At 51.8% G+C, this 23,928-nt stretch overlaps 2 protein-coding genes across 16 annotated transcripts in view; both read left to right on the top strand.

Moving 5' to 3' along the window:
- Nucleotides 1–3,579, top strand: part of JAKMIP3 (Janus kinase and microtubule interacting protein 3) — an 89,658-nt gene extending 86,079 nt beyond the window's left edge. For 10 of the 12 annotated variants that reach the window (XM_037400659.1, XM_037400658.1, XM_037400650.1 and 7 more), the window contains one exon: nucleotides 1,337–3,579. The gene's annotated coding sequence lies outside the window, so the exon portion shown is untranslated. Of the gene's footprint in view, nucleotides 1–1,165 lie in introns of all 12 variants that reach the window. The other 2 variants (XM_037400651.1, XM_037400652.1) reach the window with 2 other exon arrangements.
- Nucleotides 3,580–4,141: 562 nt separating this feature from the next.
- Nucleotides 4,142–23,928, top strand: DPYSL4 (dihydropyrimidinase like 4). 4 transcript variants are annotated; one of them, XM_037400666.1, is made up of 14 exons: nucleotides 4,142–4,437; nucleotides 7,095–7,183; nucleotides 7,904–8,088; nucleotides 9,194–9,358; nucleotides 10,775–10,836; nucleotides 10,935–11,015; nucleotides 13,202–13,270; nucleotides 13,361–13,481; nucleotides 14,191–14,347; nucleotides 16,467–16,608; nucleotides 17,565–17,735; nucleotides 18,956–19,135; nucleotides 21,819–21,953; nucleotides 22,943–23,928. In XM_037400666.1, exons 1-14 carry the CDS (start codon nucleotides 4,180–4,182, stop codon nucleotides 23,123–23,125), a joined length of 1,998 nt encoding a protein of 665 aa, XP_037256563.1. In that variant the 5' UTR covers nucleotides 4,142–4,179; the 3' UTR covers nucleotides 23,126–23,928. The 4 variants fall into 4 exon arrangements, with proteins under 4 accessions (XP_037256563.1, XP_037256564.1, XP_037256566.1 ...); XM_037400667.1 differs by having other exon boundaries at nucleotides 21,819–21,990; XM_037400669.1 differs by lacking the exon at nucleotides 4,142–4,437 and adding an exon at nucleotides 5,017–5,128.

Raw genomic sequence — 23,928 nt, 5'->3', positions numbered from 1 at the left:
ACAGTGCAGGGGGGCTGTGCTGGGGAGGGGGCTTCAGTGCACCTACTGCTGAGCTTTGGGGGGAGAAGGGACAGGGGACGGGGGTGCCTCTTCCTCTAGGCATTGGCTGAACTATTCTGCTTTCCATGCATTTGCCCCAGAAACTCCTGCTGGCCATGTCCGCATGTGAAACAGAAAGCAATGAGGAACGTTCTCAAAAGTGATGAGGAATGTCCGAGGATGGAGCGCACGGAGGGGCAGAGCTGCGCAGGCAGCCGCCCGTCCCACCTTAGGGCACGATGGCCTCTTGTGCCATCTCTCCTCTCTTGGGGAGGTCGAATTTAGCTCCGCGGGTTATTAATGTCATGTCCTCTCCATGACACAGCTCCTTCTTCTGTCCATTATACCGACGTACTACTATCAGTAGGTACCAACTGTTGCTGAAGCAGCTTACACTGCTGTGGTATCTCTCTGATGTCATCTGCTGCTGTCCTGGCGCCCTGCAAAGATGTGTACCCATACAGGATGGCCACTGAGTCCCGGGTTTGGAAAGCAGGGGAGGGGGGTGCCGGGGGGGTGGGGGTGGCGGGGATTCGTTTCTGCTTGGAGGGCATGTCCTGCCCCCAGCTTAGGCAGCCTTCACCAGCTCTTTCCCAGCACGCTGCCAGCTCAGAAAATCAGCTAGACTTGTCTTAAGCCTTTCTTTCCTTTGATTTCTGATAGGAGAATAATCTGTACCACTCCTTGTAAATGATAATTATCAAACAAATCATCTCATTGCTCTGATTGCTATTTACTGACTTTAATGCAGAAGTGGCAGTGTCTCAGCACGCTGCCGGTCACTGCTCACACTCTTGCTCTTTTTCAGCATCCCGATCCACAGCACTTCACACGTCCCGGGAATTCACTTGCTCCCACAGGACGCTCCAAAGAGGAGGGATGTGGATGCAGGGGGAGGTGGTGTTCAGGAAAGACAACCTCAGAATCTGTGTGAAGCTAGACAGGGCAAACTTTAAATTCATCATTCATCATCATCATCATCATCATCATCATCATGTTCTGAGTGTTACCTGAAAACTACTAGGGGAGTATTGCTTAAGAAAAATGAATAACACAATCTGTGATACAGCCTATAGAAAACAGTATGTTTAACATTTAATAAATTATCTTTTTTTTTTTTCCTGAGAAAAACCAGCAATTGGATAAGCCTGCTCCAACTGCAAACTTCACTGAGAGCTACTTAACCCAACGTAGCAAAGCCCGTGAAATGGAAATGTTGCAGTGCTTGAGACTAAAAATCGTGTGTTGGAAAGAGAACCCAGCTGTGATTGATCCTTATATTTATTTTATTCTGTAGGTACCTGCACCGCTTCCAAAACTTGTGTTGAGTTTATAAAGCTATGAAGAAAATACCTTGATACCGAAATTCTAGAAACTCTCCGGATACTTGTACATCAATCACCTGTTTTAAACCAGACAGTGTAAACAGCAAAGGGAGCTAAACTACAAAAATGTAAGAAAATGAATTGTTCAGAAAAGTGTTATATTTGTACTGAAGTAATACGACATTTTAAGTCAAAGGTTGTGGATTTTGATGTCAGTGTATATTACAAAAGCAATTTAACAAATTCCAGTTCTACCAGATACAAATACCAGTGCTGTGGTTACATTGATAAGCCCCATTTTTACTTCTGCATTTCATGCTTCAAACATGTGTCCACTCTGAGTTCTCCTTAATGTCTTAGAATGTTTTTTGTACTTCGAAGAGCTGCAAGCAGTGGTTGAGGCACCTGCCCGCAGCCCAAGGCACTGCGGAGCTCCGCAGGGAGGTGACGTGCCGGCCCCTCGCAGGGCACCTTCCCTGGCAGGCGGGGGGGTGCAGCGCTGCTGCCCAGGGTTGCGGGGGCACGGCAGCTGCTCAGGGTGCGCTGCCGGGGCTGGCAACAGGGGCAGCCCATGCGTTGGGCAGTGGCCTGGCTCCATTTCATCGCTGCTTACTCAGGCTGTGCTTTTGCATGTCATGCACATGTGTCTAGAATTTCAGGTCCATTTTCCCATTACTTAGACTTTCTTCATCATGCTTTTTTTTTTTTTTAATTAAAAAGCCAACTGTACAGGACAGGTATATGTGTAAATAAAGGATTATGCTTATATATATGTTAATATTTATATGTAAAAAGATATGTACATAGGAAAGAAAAAAATGGTTCAAGTAATGTTTTCAAAACTGTTCCTTTCTTATAAATGCAGACAGGAAATTTACATAGATGTGTTCCTTAATTTTAGCATAAGGGTTTTCACTCAATTTTCAGTCACTCTGCATTTGATCCCACTGGGGTTTTGTACGATGACTTTGTGCAGTGAGTCCTTGACCGTGGCATGGAGCCACTCCTGAGACGCGCCACCCTCTCCATCCCTGAGATGAGCTCTGTCAGAGATCTCGTTTGCTGTCGTCTCGCCTACGGGTCTTGCGCATCTTTTAAAAACATGGTCTCAGAGCCACAGGACCATGGCAGGGGGGTGCATTACCCTAATCCAGGGCTTTTTCCTGCAGACCCTCAGTCTTGGTGCAGAACAGCAGCAGAAAGGTGGAGTTTGCAGCCCGGGGAGGGATCCTCAGCTGTTCTCTGGCTGGCGAGCAGGCTTCTGAGGCAAGCGGCCGCAAGGCAGGGGCTGCCAACCACTCCAGTTTCTCATCCATAAGCACCTTTTATAAATCCCCCAGATGTCCTTCAAATAACAGCAAGAGAAGAGGGCCAGATAAACTGAGCATCTCACCAGGTGCATCGCTGATGTATACGTTAGCTGCGGCAGGCAGTCTCTGCAGGAGCACCGGAGTGGCTCGCACACTGCCTGCCTGGGTGCCCAGGCCTGGCACGGGCCGGCTGCCACCTGTGCCGAGGCGCATCTAATCCGAAATCCATCGGAACCGCAGCTTGCGCGGTCACCAGCCCCACGTGGGGCATCACAGGCCCATGCTCCTTGTCACGCTGGCGGAGGACTGTGGCTGACCTGTGAAGTACTCTGCTCTAGTAGTATCCGTAGCCTTCGGTGTATCCTTGAGTGCCTTATGCGGCTTGCGAACAAAACGCTGGACTGTGAAGTGATAAACATGCCCGACAGTTCCTGGGGGGGCCGGTGCCAGCTCCCTTTGCGTCCCCAATGCCACCGCCACCACCTCGCGATGGGCAGCGTGCATTAGCACGGGAACGAATTTAGTTTAGACTCAGGAAATCATATTGTGAATATGTGTATGAAACCCTGTACTTACATATTGTACATTTTATACAAAGGAACTACTGTAAACTTATGCAAAATGAGAACCAGAGAAAATGTTTGGGGGTTTGGTTATTTTTCCCCCATGGCCAGTGTGCCGTGACCCATGTTCTCTAATACAATCCCAGCCACCACATCCTAAAAACATCATGTTTGGTTCAGTGCTGAAACAGTAATTGACAGGCCTAAAATAGGGCTGGATTGATCAATTCCAGAATTTTACACATATTTTTGTATTGTGATTCATATGATATATATCAAGAGACTTTCTATTCATTTGTAAAATACATAAATTATTGTAAACTTTTAATAAAAAGATCTGTTTTAAACCTTCAAATCAGATCGATGGCTTTGGTTCTTTTCCCCGGTTGCAAAACATAGGGCTTTGATTAGTCCAGAAACTTGGCTCTTTTTTTTTTTAATACCGTGCAGTAGGTTTTTAACCATTTTTTTAGTTCTACCTGAAAGATTGATTAAATCATGAACTTAAAAAAATATTCTTGCAGCAACACAACTTACCTCCTACTGAGCTGAATGGGAAATTTGCTCGTTTCCGCATCGCTGGATTGCGGGTGGGATCATGCCCACCTGGTCGGGACCAGTGGCCGAAGCTGTGCCGGCGGCAGCGGGAGCCTGTGACCCCCTGCCAGGTGCTGCCTCTGCCGTTCCCGAACCGGGAGCGGCTCCCCCATGGCTGGGGGCTGCCCCCCACCCCCAACCCCGCCCCGGGAAGGCTGCCAGCCATCGGTGTGGCCCTGCCACGGGTGCACGGTCGCGGCCGTGTCACGGGTGGATGGTCGCGGCCGCCGGGCGGGGCGGGCGGGGGGCGGCGGCTGGTCCCTGCGCTGCTTTTAACGCGCTCTGCTCGTCGCCCGGGCCAGGCGGCCGCGGCAGCGCGGCGGGCAGCGGGGGCGGCCCAGGCCCATGTCGGGGCGGCGGCAGGAGGCGGCGGCGCTGCCCGCCTGCTTCGCGGGGCTGGGCGCCGGCAGCCCGCGGCCGCGGCAGAAGCGGGGCGGCATGTTCTGCAGCGTGGCGGACGCCTTCGACAACAAGACGCTGGACTTCGCCTCGCTCGGCGCCCACGGCCCCGGGACCGCCCCCGGCGAGCCCCGCCGCGCTCCCACCCCGGGCCCCGGCTGCGGGGCCGCCCCCCCCGCAGAGCTGCCCGACGGCTGCCCGCAGGTAAGGGAGGGCTGCGCAGGGCACGGGCCGGGGCCGGGCCGCTTTCCCCCCCAGCTCGCGCCGAAGCGGCCCCGGGGCAGGCAGGGAGCCCCTCCGTGGGGCGGCAGCGGCCCCCGCCCCTTCTCCGCCGCGGGGTGGGGAGCCGTCGGGGCCGAGACCCCGCCGGGAGGGCGAGCGGGGGGCCCCGTCCCATCCGTTCCCATCCCGTCCCGGTCCCAACCCCGCCGGCCCGGTGAGAGCACCGGGGGCCAGGACCGGCTGCTGTCAGGGGACGGTGGGGGAGGGGCGGTGAGCGGCCGTTTCTCCTTCGGGGGGACGCAACTTTCACCGGGCGCCACGACCCACGACCCCCGGCCCCCGGCCTTTCTCGGCGGCAGCGGGACCGGACAGGGGCTGCGCGCCCCGTCCCGCCGCCGGGTCCGTGGGGCGGCCGGGGCTGCGGGACCGACCCGGGCAACTTCGCTCCGCTCCGCAGCCGGCCGGGCCCGCTTTGTCTGCGGGGCCGGCAGCGCGGCTCCGGGCCGGCGGCGGGCGGGGGGCGCGCGCACGCACGCAGGGACGTGCACACATGGGCACGGACACACGCACACACGCGGGGACACACGCGGGGACACGCACGCACACACACACACCGGCGGAGCGCGGCGGGAAGATGTCGCACCAGGGCAAGAAAAGCATCCCCCGCATCACGGTGAGGGGCTCCCCTGTGCGCCGCAGGGGCGGGGGCGGGCGGCACCCCCGGGTACAGCGAGCCCGGTCCGGCGGGGCCGGGGCTGGCGGGTCGCTCCCAGCCGGCGGCGGTGGAGCGGGGCCGCCCGAGGCGCCGGACACCCCTGGGAGCGCTACCGGGGCGCTTCCCGGTACCGGGGGGTCGGGAGCCCGACGGCCCCCGCTGCCAGCGCAGCCGCCCCCCGCCCCCCCGAGCAGCGGGACGCAGGCGGTGCAGCCCCCCGGACCCCGCCGTTCCCTTTGTTGGCCGCGGACTGGCCCGAGCCCGGCGGCCCCGGCGCTTTGTCTGCCGCTGCCGGGCCGCCCCGCCGGGGACAAAGGCAGGCGCGACCCTCACCGCGGCAGCGGGGCTGCCCCGCGCTTCCCTAACTTCCCTCCGGCCGTTGGGGCTTGGGAACGTGTTTGGAAAAGGCTTTTTCCGGGGAACGGGCTTGGCGGGGGTTGGGGAGCATCTGCCGGCCTTGTTCGCTCCCCCGGCGGGGCCGGTGGCGTCCTGCCGGCGGGGCCGCTCGCCTGCCCGGGCTGCCGCTTTCGGCCGGGCTGCTGCGGGGGGAGTCCTGTCGCCCGGTGCCAGGGCTCCGCAGCGGGAGCAAGAAAAAATCTCTAGACAGCGATGCTTCCCCTCCCCGTGTTGCTGGCTCGGGGCCCAGTTCCCGTGAAAGCATCCCGTGGGTGCGTGAGCCAGGACGAGCGGCGTTCCCGTGCTGCGGGAGCGGGTCTCTGGGCGGGCGGGGCTGGAGGTGGGGTGGCGGGGGTGGGGGTGGGCTGGGCTGGGGTGAGGAAGGGGTGAGGATGGGTGTGGGGTGAGAATAGGGATGGGGTAAGGGTGAGGATGAGGATGGGCCCTGCAAAGGGGCCGTAGGGCTCTCCCGTGGGGCAGCCAGCACAGAGGCTTCTTTTGATCGATTTTATGGGACAAGGGAAGACAATAAGGAAGGAGTAAAAGCCTCGATATTTGAAAACACAATACAGTTCTTTCATATGCCAGCGATGCTCTTTAAAACAAGACTCCAAAACGTTTTGCAGGCTGTTTTGCATCAGCACGCATTGCTGTATTGTAAGTCGTCTCCCGGGCTGTATTGTCACGTGCTTTTACATCGCTCAGTTGTTGTTGCGCTGAGGTCATGCTCTTTGTGTTGTCCATTTTAGCCTTGGTAATAATTTTTCTAGCAACACCAGAGAGCAGGAAAAGGATCCTCTTAATTTAGGCTGCAGTTCCACATTTACTTAAATGCCAGTGCTTTCTAGTTTTTCTGTTTAAAGATCCTGCAACTCTGACAACTGTACCAGTGTCTTGCTTTGAAATGAGGAAGGTCCTTGAGGCATGATCTGCCTCCGATGAGGCTGTGAAAACTAATGAATGTCAATAAATTACCAGGTTAATAAGATGCACTTAGAAGTCTTGGTAGCAGGAGCTGATGGAGGAGGCAGGTACATGGCTGAGCTGCAGGATGTTGCCTTGCAAACCTTTGAAAACTGCTGAGAGCCTCGATCAATCGGTCTCTGACCCTGCTCTGAAGGAGCCCGTGGTGGGCCCTCGGGGCGGGGGGGGTACTCCCAGCAAGGCAGGCCAGTAGAGCAAGGGCTGGAGCACACTCCCTTCAGCCAGCTCCACTCAGAGGTGCGTGCCTCAGCCCCCTGACATGGGCTTTTCTGGTACCTCAAGCTGCGGGCTCGCCTGAGCTGCCTCGGGACCCCCGGCTTGTGCCGTGCTTCGTAGCAGATCTGTGCTCCTCTCAGCTGACAGTTTTGTACCGTTCCCTTTGCGAAATGCAGCTGGGCTTTGGTGTAGAGTAGTTTGGATAGTCACTAAACTGGTGTGATTGAAGGGCAAGATACTAAGTCCTAGACTTAATGAAAGCTCAGAATGAGTGAAGTAGCATCTAAATAAAGAAGTCTTAAAAAAAGTGTGGTTTTTTTTCTGCTAGAGTGACCAGCTTCTAATCAAAGGAGGAAAAATTGTCAACGATGATCAGTCATTTTATGCAGACATTTATGTGGAAGACGGTTTGATAAAGTAAGTTAAAAATTTATATTTGGTAATGTAATTTCCAGCCATGATACAGTGCCTGGAATTGGAACAACGTTCCTTTCTGTCATTTTTCTCTTGGAAATACGTTCCCTTTTTGATAAACAAGGATAGCTGTGTGGAATAGCATCAAGAAAGAGCTACATTGATGTAGTTTTGCAGCTGGAAAGACACACGCAGTGCTGGCAGTTTGTGCTCTGTCGTAAGGTGTGCAGGGATCAAGTGAGGAGCCAGGTTAAGCGCTGCAAAGGCACATGAGAAGTCGGGTGCGGAGCCCAGCACAGAGACCTCAGCAGCTCCTCTGCTCTGAGTGGGGTCCCTCAGGTGACAGCCTGATGGGTCCCATGCTGCTAACGAGAGCCGGAGCCAGTGGGGATGGGATGGGATGGGATGGGATGGGATGGGATGGGATGGGATGGGATGGGATGGGATGGGATGGGATGGGATGGGATGGGATGGGTGCTGCTGAGTTGGCAGGGTGGGACCCGTGGGGCTCTCCAGCAGACCCTGGCTCCGGTCCCAGACCTGACGGAGCTCAAGGGGCTCCCAGCGTGCAGCTGCTTCTCCCAGTGTGCGAGGAGGCCTGGGCAGTGCACATGTGCTTGCCCGTGGGTGAACGCCCGAGAGCAGTACTGGGAAGAAGTTGTTTTTTGCATCTTCACTTAAAAGTTGTTGCCAATGAACAGGAGATCTTAATGTCTTTTTCAGACAAATTGGAGAAAACCTGGTTGTTCCTGGTGGGGTAAAGACAATTGATGCCTACAGCCAGATTGTGATGCCAGGGGGGATAGATGTCCATACCAGACTGCAGATGCCTATCAGGGGGATGACTTCTGCTGATGACTTCTACCAAGGCACGAAAGCAGCCCTGGCAGGAGGCACCACAATGATCAGTAAGACGGAGCAGCATTTGAACGGACTTCTAAGTAGAACATTGTTTAGCAAAGTACATCGTGCCTTTTGTCATTGCAGTGATAGGACAAGGGTGAATGGCTTTAAACTGAAAGGAGGTAGATTTAAACTAAATGTTAGGAAGAAATTGTTCCCCGTGAGGGCGGCGAGGCGCTGGCCCAGGCTGCCCAGAGCAGCTGTGGGTGCCCCATCCCTGGCAGTGCTCAAGGCCAGGCTGGATGGGGCTGGGAGCAGCCTGGGCTGGGGGGAGGGGGCCCTGCCCAGGGCACGGGGTGGGACTGGGTGGTCTCTAAGGTCCCTTTCAACCCAAACTATTCTGTGATTTACCCTCATAGCAGAGAAAGGTTCATTTTTGGTGCAGAACTCTTAAGCGTTACAAAACTAATTATGTACCTTTCGGAACCTCCTGCCATTGCTACACGTGTATATTAAAAATATATAGCTGCTCCTGCTTCACCTCATAAGACAATAAAATAGAAGAAAACTTTAAACACCTTTTAATATGCTTTTAATAGCTTTGCAAGTGTGTTTTAATAAGAGTTTTTCAGCTCTGTGAGCATGGGTTCTGTTTTTGTGTTAATGTAAGAGAACTTTAATTCCTGTTTTGTTCCTGTTCTGGTCCCAAGGCCCACTGTAGTGTGTGGCTGAAGGACGAGTCTCAGCAAGTGTGGCATAGCTCCAGACTGATCTCATAGCCAGTACTGCAGGGGGTAGGAGCACAGATAAGAGAAGGGCCATGACTGATGGGCTGTGGGTGACTGCACGTGGAAAATGCCCAGGGGAATTGTGCAAAAGTGTGCAAGGACATGCTTTGGTCACCGGCTTCTCTCAGATGTGCTAGGTAGGCTGTGTGAAAAACAGGTGTAATAGTAGCTGTAACTTGGAGTTGGTTCTGCTTGCTTCACTTTATCTGGGAAATTTATTAATGTTCATCTTTAATGAATGCTATAAAAAATGAATATTAGGATGTCTCATTTTCACAGCAGTAAAGTCTCGCACAAGAATATTGGTGGCTGCTGCACCCCCCATGTGTTTCAGTGGCCCTTTCCCTGGCCCACGTGCTAACGCTGTGCAGTGTCTCCTCAGTTGACCATGTCTGTGCGGAGCCGGGGACCAGCCTCCTGGCTGCCTACGAGCGGTGCCGTGCGAGCGCCGATAGCCTGGCCTGCTGCGACTACTCGCTGCACATCGACATCCCTCGCTGGCACGAAAGCCTGAAGGAGGAACTGGAAGCCCTGGTGAAGGACAAGGGTAAGGACAGAAAGAGTAGTATGCTGGCAATAACCCCACAAACCCCCCACCCCCATCGTAACCACTGGCACATAGGCAGGTTGCCACAGGGTGGGCTGTGGTGGTTGCTGCTGTGCGCCGCTTACCCTGCGATAAACGGGGTACGGGGGGGTGACCGTGCTCCTCCCCTGTCCAGGGTGGGCTTCCTGTCCTCCGCCATCTCGGAGAAGGGTGCGGGCGGGGGCACAGACACCAGATTCATGCCATAATATCTGAGTCGTATGCTCTCACCTCTGGGCGATTTACAGCCCAGTCATGAGAATCGATTTTGGAAACTAAATGGCACCGGGCACCCTGGCTCAGGCTGCCTGATCTACATAAAAAGTGTATGAAATATAAAGTATATCTGAAGTATATAAAAACATTCAAGATGGGGCTTATAGAATAAAACTAAGCTTTAGGCTTTCCATAGAGATTTCATTTGTGCCTGTAATTCCTGCACATCCTGAAGCATCCACTGGACACAGCTTACTGGAAAGCAGGCAGTGCAGCAGGAATTCATGCATTTCATTAATACTTATTTCTGTGTTTGGAAAAAATACTTTTTGCTTTCAGATATGCTAATGTAGAGCTAAGTGACTTCATTGTAATTTGCAGTCTTGCAAGCAAGGGCTTAATTGGTCAATTAACACAGAAATTGCAGTGAATTTCCTATTAAAATGTGGAGCGGCTGAAGTAATGTAGCTATTTCAGGTTTATACCGGGTGTTTTTCATATGTATATTCACATGAAATACAGTTTATTTGTAATTTGATTGTAGTTTGGGGTTAGTTGTTGCCTCTGTCCATATAAAATGCAGCAGCAATTCTCTGGCTTTGACCCGGTGCTTCATGAACCATCCTTTACTTTAGCTAGAAATGACAGAAATGAGGATTGCACACAAAGCTGTGAGCAAAGCACTGCCCATCCATTTCACTAGCCAAACAGAAGCGCACTAAGTAACAGTGCTCTAATATGAGAGCATCTCATCTTTGCTGCAATTTAATCTTAGCACTAATACATTAATTTACAGACAGTTATAAGAAAGAAGTCGAGGATAAACCATAAATTGAAACCACCACTGGAGGGAAAGCTCAGCCTGGGGGCAATGCCTTAGGTTCTGTGCATTTGGAGCAAGTTCCAGAGAGTACCGACAATCAGGAACAGCCTGCGGGGTGTTCTTTTGGTTCAAGTGCATGGGGGTGTATTATCTGTCATGGCTCCTGGGGTTCAGTTCTTGCAGGGAAATTTCCCATTTCAGCCCTTACCCTGATTGCTTCCAGTCTAACCCTTGCTGGCACAGCCCCCCCTGGTTTGAACGCGCCCTGCTTAGCCTGTGCCGGGTCACCAAGTTCTCAGCTGGGGCAATAAACTCGCGTGCTTTTTTGTTTTCTCAAGGTGTGAACTCCTTCCTTGTTTTTATGGCTTACAAAGACAAGCTTCAGTGCACTGATGCCCAGGTAATACAGCCAGCCAGTGTCCAGGACCAGTCATCACCCCTACTGCGAGCGTAAGCGGTGATTTATCTGATGTTGGGCAACCCACTGTCTCTTGGCAGATGTATGAAATATTCTGCATTATTCGAGACCTGGGGGCCATTGCCCAAGTGCATGCTGAGAATGGAGATATCATCGATGAGGTACAGTATTTATATTCATTTAAATTAAAGGTTGACCGGAGTATTTGGGTTTACGGCAAAGTGCTGACTTGAACAGATGGGCTGTAGGGTCTAGTGGAAGGTGGAGCTGTGCCAGCATGCTTTTAGCCTTCAGTTGGCACTGCAAATTCAGTAGAACTTGGTCCAGATGAGAGAGGGAGGAGCAGCCTGTTGTGACACCGGGTTGCTTCGGGGAGAGGACCAGCATGCACTTTTCAGTGCCTGCTGTCAGCAGGGTTTCAACCCGGTCGCTCCCCTCTAAGATCTCCGGCGAGAGCTGAACTGAGCTGAGCTCGTGGCCTTGGAGCAGAGCAGCCCTGGTGGTGGGTCCATGTGTGTGGGCACCGAGCCTCATGCAGCCAGGGGAGTGCAGAAACACTGCTCCAGCATCCCGGTTACCCATGCCTCGGAAGGAAAGGGCCAGTAGGGGACCCTGCGATGGCAGCGTGTGCAGGCAGGAGAACATGCAGGAGGATCAGGGGCTCCTGCTAAAATCAGCATCCTCCCCCCAGATCCTCACACACACTTGGGTTTCATCACAGAAATTATACAAGGACTGTTCACTGATTCCCAACCGGTGTGTTTTGGGTCTTCTTGAAGGCTGAGTGACTGCCTTCAGCGATACCTTATCATGTTATCGATCTTGTTTAAAAGTCTTGAGAATTTGAGAAAAGAAGGAGGTTTGCATCACTTGCAACTTGAAGTTGCGGTACACTTGGAAATATTTATCCCCACAAATGGCACTCAGGAGTTTCCTTAATATGACAGACTTTTCTCACATTCATTACTTTTCCTTTTTACCTTTAGAAGATAAAATCTTAGATACATACTGCAATTGGATGACACAAGATAGGAGTAGACTTGCAGTTCTCTTAGCTTATGGCCACGCAAGTGTTCAGTCTGATGTGGGTGAAGGTTTTAAAATGAAAGCAGAATCCCAATCCTTGAAACGGGCTTATTTGAACAAACAAGATAAAGGCTAATTCCCACCTCCCTGGGATTTTGTCTGAGAAACCTTTTCTTCAGCTGTTTGTGAAACAAAATGTGATCCCGAGCAGTTCAGTATCTTCAAAAGTATTTCTTCACGAAATGTCAGCATGATGACAGTCAAGCCCTGGGGACAAAGTCGGAGGATATCTGCAATGGGAATACAGAGAAATAAACAACCTCTAAGAGCAGGATCCTTTAAAGCCTGTGAGAACTGGTCTGTAGTGTTGGATAACGTCCTTGCATCTAACGCCAGCTGTGTGGGTGCACTGCGTAATACAGAACATCACAGAAGGAAACGGGGTGAGGTGTGTGCTGGGCATCTGCTTTCAAGCACCCTGTGAATAACATAGGTGCAGCCCCATGTTCATCCCAGCTTGTCACCATGGGTTCCCAGCTAACATCGGGTCACACAGGGACTTGATTCCTGCCCCTCGTGACGCAAGGCTGTGGCAGTGGGACGAGTGTGTGGCTGTGTGGGGGAGCCAGAGCCAGGTAGGAGAGGATGTGGGTGCAGGCAGGTGGGGCTGCACGGCTTCAGCCCCTGTGCTGGGGCATGCTGCTGTGCAAAACTGCCCTCCTGCTGCTGCCTCCCCCCAGAACTGCGAGGGAGTGAGCCTTTGGTCTGAGCCACATCCCGTGGCGGCGGGGTGACGTGCACCAGGGATGGGGCATGTGACTTCCCAGGTGAAGCTCTGGAGAGGTGGCACTTGCTGCTCCCTGCTGACAGCCTCATGTGCCTTGCACCTGTCTCTGCTTCCTCCATCCTCCTTCATTCCTTCCTCTGAGCAGCTTCAGGCAGCCTCAGGTCCGGGGGAAACATCCATTCCTTTCCTGGAGCCATGCATCACATCTAGCACAGCCTTCGATTAAGCAGCGATAGGGTTAAAATCCTCTGTCCTCCAGAACTGTAGCTGGGCTTGGAGTGGGGAAGCTCCAAAGGTGCTACTGGCATACAGTTCTTACTCCAGAAATGTTTCCACAGCACAAGGTGGGTGTCCTAGGAAGTAGCTGCAGTGGCTTGTGGAGCATCACAGGTTGTCAGTGGTATCCCCTTGTCATATTCATGAGTTTCCATCAGCCTTCAGGAACTTCTGAACCAAGTAGTTTGTGTCCTGTGATGCTTTGGACAGGCTGTTTTGTATCACTGACTGCTTTCCCGTTCATCTTCATCCATCTAGGAGCAAAAGAGGCTGCTGGAACTGGGGATTACAGGGCCAGAAGGGCATGTCCTCAGCCGCCCCGAGGAGGTAAGGTGCAGCCCTTGGGCAGCCCTGCGCAGGGTGTAGCTGTAGCCGAGGTGCCTGAAACGTTTCGCACCTCTGTTTGTGTGTGCGCAGGTGGAAGCGGAGGCGGTGTACCGTGCAATTACCATTGCGAAACAAGCCAACTGCCCCTTGTACATCACCAAAATAATGAGCGGAGGTGCAGCAGATGTCCTGGCCCAAGCAAAGAGAAAAGGTAAAGCACTATTTTCATAGCTGCGTGCGAACTGAGCCTATTTCAATATGTCTGGGAAGTGTCATTTTAGTTGCAAAGTTTAAGAATTCATTATAGCCCAAATTTTCTCACATTCTAAGGGCGCTAAAACTTAGGGCTGGCTTTTCTTCGTAGAGTGTGTCAGTGCTAATTGCTCTGAACTGGAAAGATGTGGGGAGATGTGCTTGAAACTTGTGACACCTGAATCTCGGTAGACGCAGCTGAAAAAAGGGAAATAATTTATTTGCAAGCATTTGTGGTGAACTAAATGAAAAAGATCTGAAGCCAGCTCCAGATTGAAACTGGGGTGTTTCATAAAGAGTGGGTAAAGTGGGACGCAATCCAAGAGAACGGGGTGGAAGGCCGTGCCCCAGGACAGGTGGGGGGTCCAGAGCCACCTCTGCCCCAGCTGGGAGACTCTGCCAGAGAGACCCTGGTTTGGTTTGTAGGAGGGCGTGATGGTTTGTAGGTACGAATGCATGTTTGGTCTAAGGAGAAAACAGATGGATTCAAAACTTATTTCGACAGCCTTTCCCAGTCATCTGAGATAATTTAAAGGATTAACGTGAATTTAGAAAACTGAAATACTGGGAAGACTTGTATCGTTAGCCACAGTATTTGTCCACACTGCGTGAAAAGAGGCTGCAGGACATGCGGCGCTTTGGAACTCATTAATTGGATTGTTTGGCAGGCACGGTTGTGTATGGAGAGCCCATTACCGCCAGCCTGGGCACCAATGGCTCGCACTACTGGAGTAAAAACTGGGCTAAAGCTGCAGCCTTCGTCACGTCTCCTCCCATCAGCCCAGACCCCACCACACCGGATCATCTCACCTCTCTCTTGTCCTGGTGAGTTCTGTGTCAGCAGGGGTGCCTGAGCGCAGCTGCCGTGACTGCATCCCTGATTGCGTCCCACCTGCACTCGTCATAACGCCCCGTGCAGTAATAGCATCACATGCCAAGCTGGGGGCTGGCTGGGACATCGCAGCCCTGGCCGCCCTGGCTTGGCCCCCTCGCCTTCTGCCGGTGGGTAACAGCCTCCCTGTTCCTGGGGGCAGCCCCCTCCTCTCCCATACCTGGGCAGCACAGCAGAGGCTTGCACACAGTTCAGCTTTCCGCTAGATTATTGTTGTCAGAGTAGGAAAAATAGTCTATCAGCTGTTGCACTTCTCCATGTCAAAAGAATAAATCTTTGGGTGATCTTTGAGCAAGGAGCCAGGTGACTCTTTCAAAAAGAGTTTAAATTCTGCTGTGATGAAACCACGTAATAGTTATCAGATTTTTCCTATTAAAAACAGGCTCATGCTGCCCAGTTCCTCCTTCAGAACTGGTTCAGGGAAGGCACAGCATCCCGCAGGATAGCCAGCGCAGGAGGGATGGTGGCCACTGCCACTCCGTCTCACTGTGTCCCAGGGAAAGCCTCCTGCACTGCTTTAGCATTAAAGCAAAAGGAAGGATTTTATTGAAAGCAGTATTGGGCATTTGCAAGATTTTAAAATGTGTGAAACATAAGCTTTTAGGGCACATCCTCGTGCAGAGTTGTTTCAGTGGCTTGAGTTACGCAGCAAAGCCCTGGGGACTGGCAGGAGCATCCCTGGTGCTGTGCAGGGACCAGGTGGGCGCCGGGAACCCGGAATACAGGCAGGGTAATACAGATGCCCATGCGCTGGGGCTGTAGCCAGGGACACAGCCGCCAAGCTGTTAATCACAGCTGGAGCTTTGCCACGGGCCAGGGTTTTACGTGTCACAGCAAATCCATGTTTGTCACTGCCGCCTTGCGAAAGGCAATCTGTAGAGGTGGTGATTCATTCACAGTGGAGGGTTTGCCTCCAGGTGCCTGCAGCTCAGCCCGGGAATCTTCTCCATTCACAGCCGCACAGCCTGCGGAGTGGCACCAGCCAGTAGAGCTCCCTCTGGCATTAAACACAGTTTGGTGCGGGTAGAGTTAGAAAAATCAGCTCCAGAGGTAATGCATGAGGAATTTTTGAAATGGGACGAGAGATGTTTATGGATCCAGATAGTAGTAAAAAAAAAAAATCGCACACAATATATATTTTAAAGAAGAAATAAACATTTCTTAGAATTCCCTGAAACATGATCTTTTTCCTGGAAGGATAAACAGTTGTTAGCAAGAGAAAAGTGTGTCATGTTAGTATATCTTACATAGTACATAAAGATACCTCAGTGCATTTAGTATGTTCTTAGAAGAAGCAGTAAATTACAAGCACAGTTCAGTTTAGCACAGCTTTGACCCAAGTCTGGAGGTGTGCTCCCAGGCTCGTCCAGCTGCCTGTACAATCACAGCATCATTTAGGTTGATTTCAGATGATCAAGTCCAACCATCATGCTCAGTTCTCTTGTTGCCCGGCTGTGCCCTGCCTGCCAGCATGGATCCAGTTCCTTCACCTGTAGTACATGGTAGTACGTAACGTTTGGGTTTGTCCAGGGTCTTGTTTTATTTAATCGTATCCTTGCTTTAAAAGAACCTTGCTCTAAAAGCAGCCTTGCTTGGAGAACCATTTCCTAAAATAATCAGAGGTTTAAAAGGATGGTAGAAAGATTAAAACATTGTCTTAATTAGTAAAAATAATGGCCAGTTTAGGAGAGAATATAAATAATGCCTATGAGACTGCTGTTTACATTTCTTAGATGATTCCAGTGCTTAATTCCTATATAAATAGAGTGAGATGCCTCTGCTGACCTGTAAAAATTGCCTCTTGACTTACATTGGCGTTTACGGATCATGTCACCTGTCTTTACTGTTTTTGTGGGCAAAATACATCTGTACCAAACAGACCGAGCACGAAGGCTGCCAGCCATTAGTGCCACTCGTGGCCTTCCAGGTGAGGGTGGCTTTTGCCCGCCAAGGGCAGTGGGGTCGCGGGGCCGGGGAGGTGGCGTTAGTGCCTAGGAGGCTGTTCACGCCGTTGGGTACCTCCTCTGACCTCCTCCGCTCTGCTTCGCCTAGCGGGGACCTGCAGGTTGCGGGCAGCGCTCACTGCACCTTCACCACCGCGCAGAAGGCAGTGGGGAAGGACAACTTCACCCTCATCCCCGAGGGAACCAACGGCATCGAAGAGCGGATGTCAGTAATTTGGGAAAAGTGTGTGGTAGGTACCAAAAAGACGCTGATTTCTGGCAAGGCTATGGATGCAAGTGCACGTGAGCAGTGCTAGGGGGATGTTGGCATCCTCGTTAATTCAAACGAGCCAGGAGGTGTGACATTGGCTAGACTGCTACTTCAGAGGAGCTTGCTAATGAGAGGAAATGTGGCACTCGAATGCCTTCAAAGTGTCTTCAAAGGCTCCAGTATGGGGATCATCCACCCCCCACTCTCACTCACAGTCACAAGAGAAAGTGTCTCCAACACGTTTTCCTAAGGGTAAGACGCAGCGTTCCTCTTCCCTGGTGCTCGTGGGAGGCCTGGGGAGGTGATTGGGGGTGGGACATCTACCCCTTGGTGGCCATGCCTGCCAGCTGCCTGTAACCCCAAGCCTCAGAGGTGGGGACAGGGTCCACAGCCCCTCTGTGTGCCGGGCAGTGAGCCCTGCTGTAGGGGGAGAGCTGCGGCACACGGACGTCTGGCCAGTGGGATCGAGTCCCATGTCCCTGCACACCAGTGCACCCTGCCCTCCCAAGGAGCATCCCTGGGAGGCTGTAGCCTGCATCCCACTGAGCAGACACCTCTCTCTGGACTTCCAGGAGCTTGGGAACCAAGCCACCCTGCAGCATCTGCCTTAGGTGGGCTTTGTTCAAAAAGAAATAGAATTTATCTTAAGATAATAAATAAAAATGATAAAAAGCACTATTGAGGTTCACTTCCAGTCTTCAAATACCCTTAACCATCTTTAGTGAACTTGAGATGCATGTACGGGGAGTTAGAGCCTACCAGTGAAGGTCTTGTTTTTCAGAGACCTAAAATGTCAGTCTGGGCAAAGTAAAACCCGTCATTGTAGTACTGAGCCCACAGGGATGAGGCTCAGCTCCCCCCGCCGGGTCTCCCTGCGCCCCCGTAACTGCAGCCCGGTCGCAGTGTGGATCCTCACGCTGCACGGCTCTCTCCCAGGTCTCCGGGAAGATGGACGAGAATGAGTTTGTAGCGGTGACCAGTACCAACGCTGCCAAGATCTTCAACTGCTACCCCAGGAAGGGGCGCATTGCTGTGGGCACTGACGCCGATTTGGTTTTGTGGAACCCCAAGGCTACTAAAATCATCTCAGCAAAAACCCACAATTCGGTAAATACAGAATTATTTTCTTGAGCTGGGTTTTAGAGTCAGAAGAGACCAGTAAAGCAATATATTTTTCAGGTTGGAAAGATGAGATCATTCAGGAAGAGAGATGTTTGTGCGGATGAAGTGATGAATGACCTTGCATTTGCTTTTAAAAATACAAGCAAATGAAAATATCCTTTGGTGATTGCAAAGCATAGTATTGTAACTGAGTGGCAGCGACGACTCTGAGACAGTCTGCATCCAGTACAGAAATTTTAAGATGGATGTATTTACTGTGGACTATAAAAATGTAGGTGCTGAACTTGTTTTACATATTAAACTACTAATATAGTTTAATACATCAGCACCGTTTCCAAAGAGCCAGACCCGTTCCTGCGCAGGCTCCATGAGCACTGCCTGTCCGTAGGGGTCACTCAGTCTGGAGAGATTCGGGTGCATCTTGGTGGCATTTCAGCCAGGGTTTTCCAGGCTGTGGATGTCCCCAGGGTAATTTCCACTGTGACCCTCAGACAGAAAGCTGCAGTGAAAAGAGAGAGGAGGGTGAGGTGTTGCGAGGAATGTTGGTGATAGAGCTGATTGAAGTTAATGCAGAAACATTATGACTTGTGGGTTTTTCACCAAAATGTTTTTTATTAAAGAATATTATCACTGTGATTGAAAAATTCCATTGTTCTCTTTAAAAAATAGAAATGGGTTTTCTTTTGGTCCAGAAAATTAATTTTTGCATTTTTATAACGCCGCATTTTTTCACTGTAAACTCTGGGATTTGGGGGGGTTGTTAGTGATAGTAACAGGAGCGTTTGAAGAAAGCGGCAGTTTTGCATTTCCCACGAAACAGACCTGACTTCCCAGACCTGTTCTGGTAGGAGACTTGCAGTGACTTGGAAGAAATGACAGGAACTTGGGATGGAGAACTAAACCAGGGCTCTTCTGGGGCTTAGTGAGAATGGCTTATTTGCTGCAGTGACAGGCTGGTTTGCTGCGGGAGTGCTGCCCGTCTTCTGCGCCAGTGCTGTGCTTCGGGGATTTAGTTTCTCCATCCCCATTTGCTTTAGTTCAAGTTTAGTTTGAAATATGAAGGAAATACATAAATACGTTTCAAATATTATTTGAAACATGTAAGGAACAGTGTACAAAAATGGGGATGTGTGTGTGTATAGTAGATAAACTATCACCTTCTCTTCTCATTAACTGTATTGAATATCTTGGTTTGTTTTTTCCAGAACGTGGAATACAACATATTTGAAGGCACAGAGTGCCATGGGGTTCCTACTGTGGTCATAAGTCAGGGAAAAGTAGTTCTTGAAGATGGAAACCTGTGTGTCACCCAGGGGTCAGGTCGCTTCATTCCTAGAAAGACATTCCCTGATTTTGTTTATAAAAGGATAAAGGCAAGAAACAGGGTAAGGAGAATTTTATTTGCTATAATCCTGTGTTTTCTTTGCAATCTCTTTGCGTTGTTGTATTGCAGTCGCTACAGCAAGCCTGCTGATGGAATAGGCAACAGAAACAAGAATATTATGAATGTTATTTCCTTCTAGGCCTTGGATATTTGTAATGTCCTGGGCTTTGCTGTGTGGCTTGGCAGCTAATAGCTAATACAGCTAATAATGGTAGTATTATTAATATTATTTGCCTACTATAAAGTCAGAAAGCAAAAATACGGCTTCCAGCAAATCCAGTTTTGCGTGGTGTGTATTGAGGTAGAGGGGAGGGATTCCTCTCCTACCCGTATTCGAAAAGTTTCCACCATTGCGTGACTGGTGGCTGCTCTGCATCCACAAGCGGGCAGTGGCTGTAACGTTGGGTGGTTACTGGATGAACAGTGGGATAGCCCCTGCGGTGTGCTAGCACAGCTTCTTAGGAAGATAGGAAGACGTGAAAATATATAAAAAGCTTCTTAACAGCTCTGCCCTCCTCCTCTTTTCAATGTATTATTTTAGGCATTTTCATTATGCATTGTAGGTGACGGTAGAGCAGAAACCGTTAACCGCAGATTACCTGCAGAGTGATGCTGGCAGCTGTGGTCAGAACGCCTGGCTCTTGGGTGCCTGGGGGTGGCTCACGGTGCCTGAGGTTGCCTTGGGGTGCCAGGGGTTGCTTCCTAGGATGACTGGGGGTACCTGGGGGTGTTTCCTAGGGTGCCTGGGTGTGCCTCCTGGGGTGCCTTCTGGAGTCAGGGCGGGATGGGACCCTGGTAGGTTCCTGCAGGATGGGGATGGGACCCTGACAGGTTCCTGCGGGATAGGACCCTGGCAGGTCCCTGTGGGATGGAGATGGGACCCTGGCAGGTCCCTGTGGGATGGGGACAGGACCCTGGCAGGTTCCTGTGGGATGGGCATAGGACCATGGCAGGTCTGCGGGGGATGGGTAGGGCCCTGCTAGGTCCCTGTGGGAGGCCAGGTCTCCCCTGCGGCACTGCCCAGCGGTGGGCAGCCATCCCCAGCCTGGCTGGCAGAGTGTCGGTTAACCTCCTGCCCGGCGCTGGCTCTGACAGTACTGCTGGTGGTCTCCATTTCCCTGGCACATCCTGTATGCCCCTGCACACGCAGAGAAGCGGCAGGATGGGCTGGCTGGTCCCATCGGCTGGGGCAGAGGGTCCCTGGGCTCCTTGTTAGCAGTGGAGCTGCATCTCTGTCTGTTGTGGAAATGGACACCCTGTGCCCATATGTCTTTTAACATAAAGGCTGGAGTTTGCTGAACACAAACCTCGATGGCAGTGAACTGAAGTCCCTGCTCCAGCGGGGTGCCATCCAGTGCCAGCCCAGGCGTGAGGGCTTCGGCTAACAGGTTCCGGCAGACACATTTGGCTCTTTGCAAACAACCCGGCAGCCTGCCCATGCCAGCTCCCCGTCCTCAACTTAATAAAAGCTGCAGTCAAGGAGATTGCTGGAAAACATTGAGAAGGGTATTTTCTTCACAAGATATGCAGCATGATGAAGACAAAGGTCATGTCAGAGAAAAATTTCTACAGAAAACGTTATATACGTCTTGATAACCTATCAGTTCATGCCTTTTTAATTTGAAACCCAGCAGTTTTTGTCTTCAAAACAAGCCCCTTCTGGCTCTGTAGTTGTCAAAGAGCTGTCACAGCTTCACCTGGGAGGAGAAACAGCCTTAAGCAAAGCTGTGATGAAATGCTGGTAACAATGTCGATGTTGCTAACGCTTTGGCTCCCCCAGCAGCTACAAGCACCCGGGGCTGAGCTCATCCTCCCTGCAGGAGAACGTGATGGTCACACCGGGTGGCACTGGTTAGGGCTCCCGCCTGTGGGACATTGCTGTGGGGAGCACATCCCCTTGCACGGCAGGCACCCTGGCTACCTCTCAAGAGTCCCTTTTCTCAGGGGGACAGGACCTGTGCCCGCGGGGTCTGGGCAGCATCCTCTGCTTGGCTTTGAGGGTGGGAAGTGCCCGGCTGCCAGTCCTGCCAGGGCTGCCTGCTCCCTGCTCCCTGAGGGGGCATCTGTCATGGTTTAACCCCAGCCAGCAGCTAAGCACACGCAGCCACTTGCTCGCCCCCACACCGCTCCCAGTGGATGGGGAAGAGAATTGGGAAAAAGGTAAAACTCGAGGGTTGAGATAAGAACAATTCATTAATTGAAATAAAGTAAAATTTAATAAAACCAGTAATAATAACCACCACGGTAACAATTGTAATGAAAAGGAGGGAGAAAGGGAGAGGAGTAAAATCCAAAGGGAAAGAGGAAGAACCCAAGTGATGCCCAGTATTGTCGCTCACCACCCGCTGACAGATGCCCAGCCAGTCCCTGAGCTGGCCATGCCCAGTCAAAGCTTTTACATACTGTAGAAGGGAATAAGGTTCCTGTAGCGCATCTTAAAAATATGCTTGGGAAAAGAGGCTGGGTCATTCCTGCCTCAGGCAAACTCATTCATGGGATTGCTTTTGCTCAGGGACCTAATCCACCTCTGGTCTGTTGGGGAGTGCAGTCTCTGCAAAAACCCTCAGCAAGGGGTTAAGCACAGACGGAAGGACAAGAAATCAGGACCCATATGTTGGGCCTGGTTCTTGTTCGCCTTCGCTTAAAGACATGCCTGACACCTCTGCTTGCTCCCAACCTCGTAGCTGGCCGAAGTCCACGGTGTCCCCAGAGGGCTGTACGACGGGCCGGTCCACGATGTCCTCGCAAGTGCCAGAGCCGTGGCCCCCACGGCAACATCCAGGATCGCACCCTGCGCAGGCAAAGCCCAGGCTCCTCCTGTGCGCAACCTCCATCAGTCAGGATTCAGCTTGTCTGGTAGGGCGGGGGTCCCCTGGAAGGTGGGGGGCTGCAGGTGGCGGGGGGCTAGTTGCATGGGTGGCACAAAGTCCTGGGTTTGTGCGAGTGGCAGGGCAAAGCTGAGGAATAGGAACTGAATTTTTGCTCAGTAAAAAGCAGTTCTTACTGTTGCCGCAGCCTAGTGACTCAGTGCAGCACACATCTCTAGGATGTTTTACGGTATCTGTGTAAATGCACTGATGAACGTATATCACAATGCTTGGTGGGTGGCTGCGGGGTGCCTGTGAGCACAGGCTCCACGAGGGGTGGAGGCTGCGATGGTGGGGGGGCAGGAGGATGAGGCTGAAGGTGAGGGTGTCACCGCAGCCCTGCCTGGGTCAATGGGGATGCTGCCATGCCTGTCAGAGGGTCCTGAGGGGTCAGGACTTCAACTGCATCCCCTGTGAGTCAGGCAGGGGTTAGAAGTGGTTGGGTTTGTAGAGATTAGCCAAATTAACTCAATTTTCAGGAACCAGAAAGATAATTAATTTGGTCTTTCTGCATAAGCAGCAGCAATTCAGCATCGTTCAGCTCAGCATCCTGCAGCAATCTGCCCAGCAGCTTTAGGGACCTTGGAAAGCCAATACTCTGCCATAAAATAACTGTCATAATGTTGTTTTCTATCTGGTTGAAATCAGATGGATGACGTAGTGTTTAATAAATGTACAAGGTCCCGCATTTTATTATATAGAAACTGTTTATTTACATGAAAGACATTTAGAACGGTTTCCAGAAAGAAGCGATAAAAATAAAAGTGGTCAGGCAAATAAAGCCATTCCCAACAGTACTCTGATAATACAGTGCCCAGAATGATACATAACAACGGTAGGAGTATTTCCCACAAAGGAAATGTTTTATGATCTGTGCATTTAAAGCAGTGGGACTTGTACGCGGTGCCAGCAGCACAGCCCATGCCTTTCCTCTTCCCTAGGGTCACAGGCAGATGACCACATTACCAGACGCACGGCTCAGAAAATCATCGCCCCGCCAGGTGGCCGGTCCAACATCACCTCGCTCTCCTGACGGGGCAGCCTGGGGGTCCCCCTCAAACTCAGGAGGAAAAGCAAGCGTTTGTCAGCTGCCCCAGCCCCTTCTTCTCGTAGGTAGAAAATAGAGCAACCCCCGCCCCTGGGAGGTAGTGCTCCCATCTTGATTTCTCCCAGTCTGTATTTCTTCAGTAGCCACTCGGAAAGCCCTTCCCTTGTGCATGCAGGCACCTGGACCTACACTTGGCAGCATGCTCGGCCGTGCCGCCGGCTGGCTCGTGGGCAGGGCGAAAGGAAGGTGCATTCTGGCTGGAATATGCTCCTTCCTAGTAGCATCGACCGGCCTTTCTACTGGAAGGGCTTTTAACCAACGAGCGCTTCTGACTCCTACGGTTTTAATACAGCCTGTTGCATCCCGTCTGTCTGCAGCATTCCCTAGCAGATCTGGACGCCGCCGTGCTGCGCAGCCTTGGCCGTGTTGCAGCCGCCACTGTCACTGTGCCTTGAGCCAGGGGGCTGTGCGGGACCACAGCGTGTGCAGCCAGCCCTGCGGTGGGGGCAGCCTCAGTGGGGTGGGTACGGGCACCCCAGGGTAGGAGGGTGCTGGCAGCTCTGGGACCCGGTGCTGCAGCAGATGGGCCGGTGGGCTGCAATCTTTCTGCAAAAAACAAGTTGGGCTTGTTTTTTAAAGATTATTTATACTGTTTTTCAGGAACCGAGTGTAAGTCTTAAAACCAATAACAAGGGTCCTTTGAAGGCTAGTTGCATATGACAAGCTCTTTTATAAAGTTATTGTAGCCTGTTTATTATATTTAAAGGTATGTACAGTAAAGGTGAACCTCTATGCCACAAAGCTATGCATGTACCTCCAGCAGAGTGGCTTGCCATTCCTTTTCTGTTCCCTTGCTTTGAATAAAGTTTGTTGGAAATC

This window comes from Falco rusticolus, chromosome 9 (genome assembly GCF_015220075.1).
Source record: "Falco rusticolus isolate bFalRus1 chromosome 9, bFalRus1.pri, whole genome shotgun sequence".
In the NCBI taxonomy this organism is placed as follows: Eukaryota; Metazoa; Chordata; class Aves; order Falconiformes; family Falconidae; genus Falco; species Falco rusticolus.
The sequence above is the reverse complement of the archived record's forward strand: the minus strand, read 5'-3'. Positions and strand labels throughout refer to the sequence as shown.